Source organism: Oncorhynchus masou, chromosome 13, assembly GCF_036934945.1.
Source record: "Oncorhynchus masou masou isolate Uvic2021 chromosome 13, UVic_Omas_1.1, whole genome shotgun sequence".
Classification (NCBI taxonomy): domain Eukaryota; kingdom Metazoa; phylum Chordata; class Actinopteri; order Salmoniformes; family Salmonidae; genus Oncorhynchus; species Oncorhynchus masou.
The window spans coordinates 30,980,828-30,994,530 of record NC_088224.1 but is presented as its reverse complement, the minus strand read 5'-3'; the positions used below and the strand labels follow the sequence as shown (position 1 = coordinate 30,994,530).

The window sequence follows — 13,703 nt, the reverse complement described above, 5'->3', positions numbered from 1 at the left end:
CCTTTCATCTGCACTGATTGAAATCAATAAGGGATCATAGCTTTAATTTGGATTCACCTGGTCAGTCTATGTCATGGAAAGAGCAGGTGTTCTTATTGTTTTGTACACTTAGTGTATGAAAACGCATAATCAGGCATAGACATGTACTGACAATAAATGCAGGTAGAAAAGGTGCAGTTCCTGAGAGTTCAAGGATTAATCTGTACACTATATACACTATACACATCAGTACACGCAGTCAACTACAGTGTTAATGGTACCAGCCTTCTTATCCTACTGGTGGTTGGGTTTCCTTCCACTGGGACAAAGGATTGTCTTGTTCTACTCCTTTTGTGCCCCGGTGCCCTGTAACGCTATACTTCGATGTAGTGCTCATACTCCTGGTAAAGAGGATGTCTGGGGTGCATCAATACCTTGTGCGCCTTTTGTGAGGGCTATCTTGTCATAAATGACCTCCAGACCTGTCTGCTTGACCCCCAGCACCTTACTAAGTTTCAGAGTTAACTTTTTTTTTGTTTGTTGCATATTTCTCTGACATGCCACATGTTATGGAAAAACAAGTGCTTGTGTTTGTCTGTTCTATAGATCCATTTCGTTTCAGTCGTAATCAGATTACATTATAACCAAAACCATGTTATGATCAGCTACATGGGGTAAGGACATATTAAGATTAGTAATGTAATGCCGAGAGGACATATTTAAAAATGGGATCTACACAACGGAGTAGAACATGAGGATTCCTCAGCAATGACCTTATTACTGTGTCTGACAGAGAAAGAGATGATTCCATAATGTTATTCATTATGAGAATATACTGTAAATGTGTTTCATTAAGCATGTGGCACAGTATTTGTTTTCTCAATGTTGTTGCAACTGACTAATCAAAAGAAGATATGGACAATAACTTTTCTGTGTCATTGTATCATGTATCATGCGGTCATCGTGCAGGCATGTATTTCAAATACACATAATATTTGTAGAGATTCTTGAACTGGATTAGTGAATCAAGTTGCTGTGAATATTTTCCACTGTTTCATTATTTATGGACTAGAAAATGATTTTTATTTCTGGGCTGACTCTCTTCCGCTTGAACAAAAACTGTGTTCTCTCTCCGATCTAGGATCATCTCCTTCTCGCTTTTCATACTCAACTGAGACTAATTTATTTGATAAGTGAGGCTAGCTACTGTATGCATACTTGATCAGCCACAGCTACATGGTTTTACTTTTTACCATTTTGCTGAGATTTTCTATAATTTAATATTAATAGACTGATGGATGCTGTCAGAAAATATTCACATTACTTTACTTTGTTCGCATTTCCACATTTTATTGTGTTACAGCCTGTTTTTAAAATGGATTCAATTCAGATTTTTTTTGTCTCTGGCCTACACACAGTAGCTGTAATGTCGAAGTGGAATTATGATTTTCGACATTTTTACAAATTAATAAAAATGAAAAGCTAAAATGTATTGAGTCAATAAGTATTCAACCCCTTTGTCATGGCAAGCCTAAATACTTTGAGAAACATTTTGCTTAACAAGTCACGTAAGATGCATGGACTCAGTAATAGTGTTTAACATGATATTTTTGCAATAATAGTATTTAACATAATTTTTGAATGACTACCTCATCTCTGTACTGGGGTTGAATATTTTCCTGGTATTTTACAAATGTTCCACCCCGAGAATAAATCACTGGATTTGATTAGAGCTTTGATCAGCATGAACATTCCAACCTGAAGCTATCTGAGCCTGATGAGACATATATTAAACTGCACATAACGCACGACACTACACAACACTAAAATATACATTAATTGCTCTATAACGGTGACAAACGGTACCCACAAATGGCCTACCTAAAGCTGTCCCAACAGCAGTCCCACAATCTTACCACTGCTACACCTGGCTATCAGTGGAGCATTGTCTGGCAGTGAAACAGTTAATTCAGCAACATTTACTGCCTTTAAAAAAACCATCGCTGTTAAGGCTGACTTGCTTAAATAAATGTGGATTCTAATGACATTTAAGATGTACAAACTATGGCATAAGGGGATGACAAGCGGATAAGAGGCAATCTGTAATTTCGATTAAGACATTAATGAGTGAGTTAGGATGGACACAGTCAGTATAACTATTTATTTGTTTAGCACTTTTGAAATGTACCGCGACAGAATTCAAAAACATGGGCATAACACGGTGCCTGACCAGTACGATGCCCTCTCTCTCTACGGTAAGCGCAGGTAGTTGGCGCAGGTCTCCTACCTGCCTTAGCCACACTCCCCGTGTGCCTCCCCACAATAAATTTTTGGGGCTGCCTCTCGGGCTTCCTTGATCGTCGTGCCAACTCCATATGCCAGTATCCCTCCTCACACTGCTCCAGAGAATCCCAGGCGGGCTCCGGCACTCTCCCTGGGTCGATCGACCACCTGTCTATCTCCTCCCAAGTAGTGACATAGTCCAGATCTCGCTCCCATGTCCAGGAGTCCTGATATCGCTGCTCTCCTGCTGCTGCCCGTTACCACGCTGCTTGGTCCTTTGGTGGTGGGTGATTCTGTAATGATCGTCTTCGTTAGAAAGAGAGGAGGACCAAAATGCAGCGTGATGATTATCCATTTTTTAATGGGATACTTAATAGACAACGTACAGAAACAATGAACCGACAAAAAATAATGAAGACGAAACAGTCCCGTAACGTGAATACCAACACTGGAAACAGGAACAATCACCCACACCCCACAATACAAAACAAGCTACTTAAATATGGTTCCCAATCAGAGACAACGACTAACAACTGCCTCTGATTGAGAACCATATCAGGCCAAACACATAGAAACAGACAAACTAGACATACAACATAGAATGCCCACTCATATCACACCCTGACCAAACAAACAACGCAAACTATGGTCAGAGTGTGACACTTTCACGATTTGCCCGAATGTACCTGGGTGACTTCACACTAAATGTCCTGTAGTTCGCTCATACTTCAAGTTATCCATCTGAAACTTTGCACATGCACTGCTTCCATCTTGCTTACACCATCAGAATTCTCTTGCATTTCAAAGATGGTGGTAGAAATTTTTATTTTTATTTTTTAAATTTGTATTTTCTTCTACCAGATCTATTGTGGTATATTCTCCTACATTCAGTTCACATTTCCACAAACTTCAAAGTGTTTCCTTTCAAATGGTTCGAAGAATATACATATCCTTGCATCAGGGCCTGAGCTACAGGCATTTAGGAGAAAAAGGGGGCTATCTTAACTCAGTACACTGTTGAAGCACTTTTGGCAGCAATTACAGCATTGAGTCTTCTAGGGTATGATGCTACAAGTTTGGCACACCTGTATGTGGGGAGTTTCTTCCATTGTTCTCTGCAGATCCTCTAACGCTCTGTCGGGTTGGATAGAGAATGTTGCTGCAAAGCTATTTTCAAGTCTCTCCAGAGATGTTCGATTGGGTTCAAGTCCGGGCTCTGGCTGGGCCACTCTAGGACATTCAGAGACATGTTCCAAAGCCACTCCTGCGTTGTCTGTGTGCTTAGGGTCATTGTCCTATTGAATCTTTGTCCCCAGTCTGAGGTCGTGAGTGCTCTGGAGCAGGCTTTCATCAAGGATCTCTCTTTACTATGCTTCGTTAATCTTTTACTTGTTCCTGACTAGTCTCCCAGTCCCTGCCAATAAAAAAAACATCCCCACAGCACGATGCTGCCACCACCATGCTTCACTGTAGATTCTGATGTCTTTGAGCTCTACGGACAATTCCTTCGTCCTCATGGCTTGGTGTTTGCTGTGACATGCACTGTCAACCTTATATAGACAGGTGTGCCTTTCTAAATCATGTGCCATCAATTGAATTTGCCACAGGTGGACTCCAATGAAGTTGTAGAAACATCTCAAGGATGATCAATGGAAACAGGATGCACCTGAGCTCAATTTCGAGTCTCATGAATACTTATGTAAAAACCTGATGAGGAAAAAAAGGAATTTCATCAATTTTAGAATAAGGCTGTAACGTAACAATGTGGAAAAAGAGAAGTGGTCTGAATATTTTCCGAAGGCACTGTACAGTACATGTCTGTCATTGTACAACCCCATGCGATGATTAAATAGAGAACAAACACACCAATAATTTATTTGAAGAATTAAAGCCAAATACCAATATTTCTAAAAATGTATATAAAACATTTTGGAATTAAATTTCAAATTTGAATCATATATTATATCGCTATGTATCCTATTTATAGGATAAATAGCCTATTGATGCCACATTCAAACATTGTATAATGACAGTCCATAATACACCATCCACCAACAAATGACACACCAGTGATCTAACATGGTAATAATGATGTTGATACTGTGGTGATTAGGAAGCCAGAGGCCAGGGAACTCTATTTGTAACAGAGCGTACCTCCCAATTGGCACCCTATACCCCATATAGTGCACTGCTTAGGAAGGAATAGGGTGCCATTTGGGACGGATACAGATTCACACAGCCACAGCACCAGCCCAACTTTGATTAACTTTATTTTCCATCATCGTACACAATTAGTTAGTAAGTTAGCTTCCTCGGGATTAAAGATAAAAGAGTGGATTCAAATAGTGTCATTTGGCAGAAGCATGTTTCTAATCACGCATTAGCGGCCTTCATAATAACATGGAGAATGGAGATGATGATGAGTATGTTGTCTCTCTCTCGCACACATTCTCTCTCGCTGTAATTCTCACAGTTCATGCATGCAAATCACCCAGATGGAATTAGTGGTGGAGGGTTGGGGGGGTTGGGGGGAGTGAGGGATGTGTCATGAGGGGTCCACATCTTTGTGTAACATAAGTCCCATTTATCCCAAATTAGGATGGGTGCGGCTGTGCGCCCCTTTGATGTTCCTCTAGGCAGGGGGATAGGGGGCTGGGGGGTGTTGAAGGGGGTGAGTAGGGGGAGGAGAGGTGGTATTGCTGGAGCACAAGCAGATGGTGATGAAATGGACTCATACACACGCGTACACATATACACATACACACGTACACACATACACACATATACACAAGGATAGAGCTACATGGAACAGTGGTACATACACTATCCTTCTCCTATGTTCACAATTGAGAAATAATGTATCTGATTTGAGATCAGTAAATATTTTTGATACATTTTTCATTAGGGCAAATCAAGTCTGACATTTTAAAGTTGGAATGACAAACTTTAGAAGCCTTTTTAAACCTTGAATATGCTGCAAATGTGCATTTCCTGCTTTGCAGGAAAATTCTCAGCAACAAAAGAGTGGTTACATCTGTACATCTGTGCTGATCTTTAATTGATTACAGCTGCATCCAGCTGTTGGTAATGATCGGTTGGGGTACAATTCACATTTAGGGATCTGAAGAATTGCTTTTGACATACTTCCAGGCATTAACAGAGGTTTACAGCATGGTTGATGATTAGTACAGTTCTAAAGTAGGTAGTACAGTTCTAACTATAGGTAGAAACACACTATGTTATGACCAAATGAAGTGGCCTGGACTGACTGACCAGTCCCATGGCAGACAAGGGATTTCATCTTCCTCTTCTGATTTATCCTCAAATCTTTTCATAGGTGGTAGCAGAGCGCAGAATAATGAAATTGTGGTGATGTTAATAAATGTTCTTTATGCATTTTATCCTCTCTTTCTATCTCCAGGAATATGATGATGGATACGGGACAGCTTACGATGACCAGGGTTATGACTCCTACGACACTAGTTACAGCAATCAAGGACAGAAGTAAGAGTCCGTTTCCTGTTTCTCAGGGCTGTACCTAAATGTATTCTCCGGGTCTCCTTGTCATCCTAACCCGTGTTTTAGCAAAACAAAACTGTAGATATAGTACATATTATTGGTGTACGCCCTTATTCTTTATTAGTTAAATAGGGGGTTAAAGGATACGTGGGTGGGCAAATCAAGTGGACCCTATAAGGATTTGTCTTAATAAAAAATACATTAAGTTTGTCAGAGGTTGTTGGCAGTATATTGCATCAATGCTTTACATCAGATTAACCTGTTAGCATGCTAGTTCTCCATTAGCAGCTTGTGAACCGACACATCAGATTAGCATGCTAGTTCTCCATTAGCATCCTTATACATCAGCATATTAGCATGGTAGTTCTACAAGTAACAGCATGTGAACTAGAGATCTTCACAAATCGGGTCGGATCCTGCTCGTTGGCCACGGGCTTGGAATCTGTGTGAACATTTGTGAAATACACACCAGATCTGAAATTATATTTGAAGAGATTAGTTCCTAAACAACAGAAATGCAAATTGCACTCAATAACATTTTATATTTACAGTTTGTTCTCTGAAATTATTGTCAGTGGGTTGGATCCCTTTCATCAAACCAAATATGTCAATATCATTTTGTGACAAAACAACATATTTGCCTAATGAAAACCAGCTGCTGCGCACTTCACATGATGCGGGGTGAAATGGGCAATATGCCTACTTGTTGTGGGCGGGGAGGAGGATGCAGCAGAAAAGAATGATAGTCTGTATAAAGTAAGTTTCTGAAAAATGGAGTTGTTCCTAACTGAAGTGAAGAAGAAACGGAATGAAAGAGAGCACAGGGTGGAAAAACTGACAGGCAAATCGTCTGTATTCGCCTCATTGTGGATATGGAGGGGAAAAGGTCACCCATATTTTCAGGACCTGAGCTATTTCATTGAATTGTTTTATTTACTAAATGTACTCGTTTATTTAGGCTATATAAACCGGTACATTTGGGGGGTTCGAACTGGTTCAGAACTTTATTTTGCTAGTCGGAACAGTGGAAGAGAACCCCAACAAATAATGGTTATGTTCAGAATGAAACGATTGGGAAATAATTCCATTCCAACCCCTGATAGAAACAGAAGACCCTGCAACTAAACGCACAGAATTGATTTTCTCATATCAAGGGAGTGATCACCCTCACCATGTCACTTAAGGTCAAAGGACTTTGCTATGGCACGTTGGCTTGTTTGCTGCCATCTCTCTCTTTTATCGGTCCTGCATCAGGGATGCTTCCCAAATGGCACCATATTCCCTATATAGCGCATTACTTTTGACTCTGCTCAAAAGTAGTACACTAAATAGGGAATAGGGCACCATTTGGGATGTATCCCTGCTGTTGTCACACCATCTTCCCTCCTCTCCTTTATTCTGTATGTTCTGCTTGCATGGGCAGTTTCAAAGAGGGCCTGATTGTTGCTGCACTTAAGATGTCAAAAATCGCATTAGTGGCAGCTGTAAGGGGGGTAAAGGAGAGAGAGAAAAAAGAACATATTAGGCTGTCCCATGCTTTGTGAGGAGGGATGGTTGATGTTTTCTTTTGTGGCCGTGTCATGATATATGTCACCAAGGCCAGGCAGCCTACATCTCTCACACACTCTCTCTCTTGGGATGGCAGGTAGCCTGGCTGTTAAGAGCAGTGGGCCAGTAACCAAAAGTTTGCTGGTTCGAACACACCAACAGAAAAATGTTTTTTTGCCGATCTGCCCTTGAGCAAGGCAGTTAACCCCCAACAACAACTGCTACCCGGGCGCTGATGACGTGGACATTGTTTAAGGCATCCCCCGGCGGAGGGGTTGTGTTAAATGTGGAAGATATATTTTTTTGAATGCATTCAGTTAGGGCCCATGTGTCAATCTCATTCCACGCAGGGCCGAGTGTCTGCAGGTTTTTGTTCCTTCCTTGGACTTGATTAGTAAAGGTAACTGATTAGCAACTGATTAGTAAAGGACTCCCCTCACCTGGTTGTAAGGGTCTTAATTGAAAAACCAGAAGATACTAGTCCCTCCTTGGAATGAGTTTGACACCGTGCCTTAGGGCAAGAGTCTCTGCCCCCCCCCCCCCCCCCGTCCTCTATGTAGTTGGGGTACATCTTAAAGGGGGGTACATCTTAAAGCCTGCCTGCCTGTTAGATCTGCAGAGAGGCAGAGGGAGTCACTGGGGTTAGGCTGGCCCTGAGCCCTGGTGTCTATCTGCAGCCATGTGGTGAATAATCACAGAGGCTTAAGGCAGAAGAAAAATGGAGTCCATCATGTAGAGGCTGGGTGGGTTGTGTGTGTGCTTGGTGGGGTGTGTGTGTGTGCTTGGTGGGGTGTGCTCGGCTCTGTTCTGCCCAGAGGCATGATGCTAGACTCAAAGAGATTTTGAGATCTGTTGTCTGGTTAGAAATGGGGTGCGTCCCAAATGGCACCCTATTCCCATTATAGTGCACTACGTTTGATCAGAGCCCATATGGTAGTAGTGCAAAAGTAGTGCACTATATGGAATAGGGTGTCATTTGAGACACTCACTTAGGCTGACTAATGGGCTACCAGACTTCACAGCGTCTTCCTCCTGAGACACACTAGTCAGTTTATTTACTTATTTTTTGTTGACTTATTTAAGTCTCAGAACTGCCTAGAACCTTTTTTTTTGAGCGTAGGTTGTTTATCATCTACATGATCATGTACATCTCTTGCAATTTCTTAGAACATGACAGTGTGTTGTTTAAAGTGTAGTTGGATGATTGCAACCAGCCTGAGAGAATGTGTTTTTACTCTCAGTGGATATTTGTAAATATGTACAGTACACTGCAGTACACTCCCTGTTTACAGGACTTACTAGAGTAATCTGTTTAATGTCTCAGAAACAAATACATTATTTTTCAATCAAAATAATCACTATTTCATAGGAAAATTGATTGTTAAGAAATATTGTTAACCAGACAAGACCCTTTGAGTTCTTCTTTCACCTGTAGAGTAACAGCATCATAGACGCTAGCAGCCCTTTAGAATGCAAGGTGACGATACACCATATTAGGTTTATTAGGTACACCCACTTAGTACCGGGTCGGACCCCCCTTTGCCTCCAGAACAGCCTGAATTCTCCAGGGCATGGATTCTACAAGGTGTGTTGTTCAAACGTTGCTCAATTAGTATCAAGGGACCTAACGTGTGCTAGGAAAACATTCCCCACACCATTACACTACCGCCACCACCACACCATTCTCCTTCAACCTCTCTCATCAACGACCTGTTTGCACCCGGAGGACTGCCGCTGACTGGATGTTTTTTGTTTGTCGCACCATTTTCGCACAGACGTTCTTGTTTCCTAAACCATTCGTTTGCCACACTGCAAAGCCAGTGTGTACAGTAAATACAGCACAATACTGTGGTCTATAGTGCATACGGTACAGAACATTTCCTTTTTAAGGTCATCCAATTTAGATCTGCTGATGGACAAAAGGTACAGCCCTGTTTTACCCCGGAGCCCAATCTCAGCTTGAGCAGGTCAGAGCGGTAGCAGGGCTGGAACAGGGAAGGACCCAGGGGAATGTTAGACTGGATCCATGGACAAGACGTCTCCCTAACAATGCCTCACAGAGCCTGAGGAGCTCACTGCACAGTCACCAACCACATCAGAGCCCTGGCTGGGCGCCAGGCAGGCAGGACTTCACTGGCTGCAGGATAACAAGCAGAGCCATTTACTACAGTTGGTTTCTCCAGTTTTCTCTAGTATGATATCAGCCCTTATGCCTGACGGAGAAAGAGGGTAACCATTCTGGAGAGTTTGTTTTGGGAATTCTGGGCAAATACACTGTATGTCTACTATACTGTAGACATAATTGAGGTGGACATACTATTCCTGCTAAATACAAGATATGTAACTTGTTTTCAAATTGTAATTGCTGATAATAACCTAAACAACATTGTATAACATATTTAGTCAACAGGAATGTAGCAGATTCACATTGAAAGGAAATATGAAACAGTTCACGACCTTGAAACGTGATACTTTTAGCTAAACGGTGGTTCTTCTCAGTAGTTCGGAGACATTTACATGTTTCAGAAGAGAGGGAAAGCCTGGAGGAACATCTTGGAACGCCAAATCAGCATGACATCCATGGCAGCTTCAGCACCAGTCAATAGCGGTCAATCTTCCGTATGAGCGCTATCATAGCCTTTTTCTACGGCATTTAATATACCGACCCAACCCAACGTTATTATTACCTGAAGCCAGGTCGGTAGATGTGTAGGTATTATTAAGCAGTTGGAAGGTCAGCTGAATGGAGAGGCTGAAGGAGAATGACTTTCATTGTGTTAGCAGATAGGGGGTGATCTCCCTGTAGGTAAATGAGGAGGATGACAGGTGTTGCTCTGGGTGAGGTCATACAGAGGTTGGACACACACAGATCGGTTTGGATCAGAGTGTTATTTCTTTCCTGACACCTATAATACTACAAGGGCCTCTCGCCTCTTCCCTTCCTCTTCCTCTTCCCTGGCTCGTCAGCCTGCTCCCACAGGGCCGTGGTTACAGGGAGGAGGGCCGCGGTTACTGGGCTAGCTGTGACAGCATTTTAAAGGGCAGACACATCCCCTAGGAACAGTTGTAAAACTCAATACAGGAGACAAGTGTGGAGGTGTGGAGGTAAAAGGTAGCACAGAGCACAGGGGACTTGAGGAGATAGCAGTGAAGGGGAGAGAACCATTCTGAGGTAGGACAGAGCACAGGGGACTTGAGGAGATAGCAGTGAAGGGGCGAGAACCATTCTGAGGTAGGACAGAGCACAGGGGACTTGTGGAGATAGCAGTGAAGGGGAGAGAACCATTCTGAGGTAGGATATAGCACAGGGGACTTGTGGAGATAGCAGTGAAGGGGTGAGAACCATTCTGAGGTAGGACAGAGCGCAGGGGACTTGTGGAGATAGCAGTGAAGGGGAGAGAACCATTCTGAGGTAGGACAGAGCGCAGGGGACTTGTGGACATAGCAGTGAAGGGGAGAGAACCATTCTGAGGTAGGACAGAGCACGCAGGGGACTTGTGGAGATAGCAGCGAAGGGGAGAGAACCATTCTGAGGTAGGACAGAGCACAGGGGACATGTGGAGATAGCAGCGAAGGGGAGAGAACCATTCTGAGGTAGGACAGAGCACAGGGGACTTGTGGAGATAGCAGCGAAGGGGAGAGAACCATTCTGAGGTAGGACAGAGCACAGGGGACTTGTGGAGATAGCAGCGAAGGGGAGAGAACCATTCTGAGGTAGGACAGAGCACAGGGGACTTGTGGAGATAGCAGCGAAGGGGAGATAACCATTCTGAGGTAGGACAGAGCACAGGGGACTTGTGGAGATAGCAGCGAAGGGGAGAGAACCATTCTGAGGTAGGACAGAGCGCAGGGGACTTAAGGAGATAGCAGCAAAGGGGAGAGAACCATTCTGAGGTAGCACACAGCACAGGGGACTTGTGGAGATAGCAGCGAAGGGGAGAGAACCATTCTGAGGTAGCGTAGAGCACAGGGGACATGTGGAGATAGCAGCAAAGGGGAGAGAACCATTCTGAGGTAGGACAGAGCACAGGGGAGTTGTGGAGATAGCAGCGAAGGGGAGAGAACCATTTTGAGGTAGGACAGAGCACAGGGGAGAGAACAGTTATGGATGTCTGAATGGCAAGTCTTGGTGGGTCGCCCACCAACAGTATGTGAACAGAGTACCAATGTAGACCACCATGGTGTGAATCAGTTGTGGAAAGTACCCGAGAAATCAGAGTTATACTATAGAAACATACAGATCTAGGCATGTATAGGCCTAGGAAATATGTGGCTGGTATTTCAGGCTTTGAAAACACACAGAAGTACATTAGTTCAAGAGAGTTAATTAGTTTAACACAATGTAATTGATTTCTATCTAAGGACCAGAGGTCATGCAGTTCTCCGATGGGTACTTTCTGTAATAACTTTACTTGTACGTTTGATCCTTTTAATATTGTTCTAATTCAGTTCTCAGCCGTTTGTAACATTTGTTTTGACAGGCAACGTCAGTCTTTTGCCCTAATTTGTTTCAGAGCTAGAGATATGTTAATGTTGTAAGGCCTAACGAGAGTTTTTGTTGCTGTCTCAAGTGTTGTCTTGGAAAGATTCCAGACACTCTCAGAATGATGTCAGTTTATAGCATCGCAGAGAATATGATGAAAAACTTGAGGATGAATTCCAAATGGAAACCTGTTCTCTATATAATGCACTTACTTTGACCAGAGCCCTATGCACCCTAGTCAAATGTAGTACACTATATAAGGGATAGGATGTCCTTTGGGATGTAACCTCAGTCTATATGCTTGGGCCGTAATAACGTTGCAGTCACCTGCCCATCTGTTGACCAAGACACAATCTGAGGTGAATTTGAATGTAATATGGATGACTTACCGTTCAGTCCTTCTTTGTGACATCACGGCAAGGGTCCAACATTGATTATTGCGTATGCTATCAGCTGTGGAGACAAGCAATCAACAGCATATCCCTGAGGGAGTTTTCAAAAACAATTACACCATCCTCATTTTGGATAATATACAGGACACATTCTCCCAAGTACGGTTCCTTTTCTGTCTGTTTGTTTTAATCTATTTTTGTCTGGTTTTGCCATTTGCTGTATTTCTTTCAGAGCCTTAATCCATGAAATTCAACATACATACTGTACCACTCTCCCAAGTGGTGCAGCGGTCTAAGGCACCGCATCTCAGTACAAGAGACGTCACTACAGTCCCTGGTTTGAATCCAGGCTATATCACATCCGGCCGTGATTGGGAGTCCCACAGGGCGACGCACAATTGGCCCAGGGCCGTCATTGTTATTAAGAATTTGTTCTTAACTGACTTGCCTGGTTAAATATATATATATATATATATATATATATATATATATATGTGTGTCAATATGAAGGAAGTCATGTCATTTTTCATAGTCTGAGAGTGAAGGATATCCTTTATCAAAATGAGTTATTTCGCTATCAAAATTATGTTAAATGCTCGCTATCTAATGAATATTTCCCGCGGAATGTTCTTCCTCCTGCATTGGAAAACCTATGAAATATTTAGTGTCTCCTCTCCCCTGGATATGACTGCTGACTATAGATTGTTATTCTCAGTACCTCTGGATCCTCTCTAAATGTCCTAGCAGATCACTGCAGGTTTATCACAGAGCAACAGAAAAGCAATGGCTGTGTAAGAAAACAAAGTCCACCAGGGACATGTACTACATCACTCAGATGTAACATCACCATCTGTTTATTGGCGCCGCAAACGACAACATCAGTACTTAGGATCAGCCATTTATAGAGGATACCTGTAAACCTGAGAGCCAGGCGGTAGGTATACCTGTGGACGAGCAGGTCTGGAGTCAGATTCCATGATTCCTGATCATGAGACAAGGTATCCTCTATAAATGGTTTGTTTGTTTGAGATTGTCTGTTGTGGGACTGAGGCTGGGACTGGGGCTGAGGCTGGGACTGAGGCTGGGGCTGAGGCTGGGACTGGGGCTGAGGCTGGGGCTGAGGCTGGGACTGGGGCTGGGGCTGGGGCTGTACCCCATGCTGTTTTGGTCAAAAGTAGTGCACTATATAGAGAATAGGGTGCCATTTGTGACACATACTTTGTGTTTGTCTTGAACTAGCAGGAGACTAAAAATCTATTTTTTTAAATATTTGAAGGCAGAGATTTAAACACCCAGCATAGTACAGTGGTCTCTGGGTTTCTCCTTGAGATATAAACACCCAGAATACTACGGTGGTCTCTGGGTTTCTCCTTGAGATATAAACACCCAGAATACTACGGTGGTCTCTGGGTTTCTCATTGAGATATAAACACCCAGCATAGTACAGTGGTCTCTGGGTTTCTCCTTGAGATATAAACACCCAGCATAGTACGGTGGTC

General features: G+C 42.9%; 1 protein-coding gene across 3 annotated transcripts in view; it reads left to right on the top strand.

The window, feature by feature from the left end:
* LOC135551398 (KH domain-containing, RNA-binding, signal transduction-associated protein 3-like) overlaps positions 1-13,703 on the top strand; it is a 163,933-nt gene that overhangs the window by 127,394 nt on the left and 22,836 nt on the right. For all 3 annotated transcript variants that reach the window (XM_064982619.1, XM_064982617.1, XM_064982618.1), the window contains exon 7: positions 5,684-5,766. In XM_064982619.1, coding sequence (XP_064838691.1) covers positions 5,684-5,766 — 83 coding nt within the window. The remainder of the gene's footprint in view (positions 1-5,683; positions 5,767-13,703) is intronic.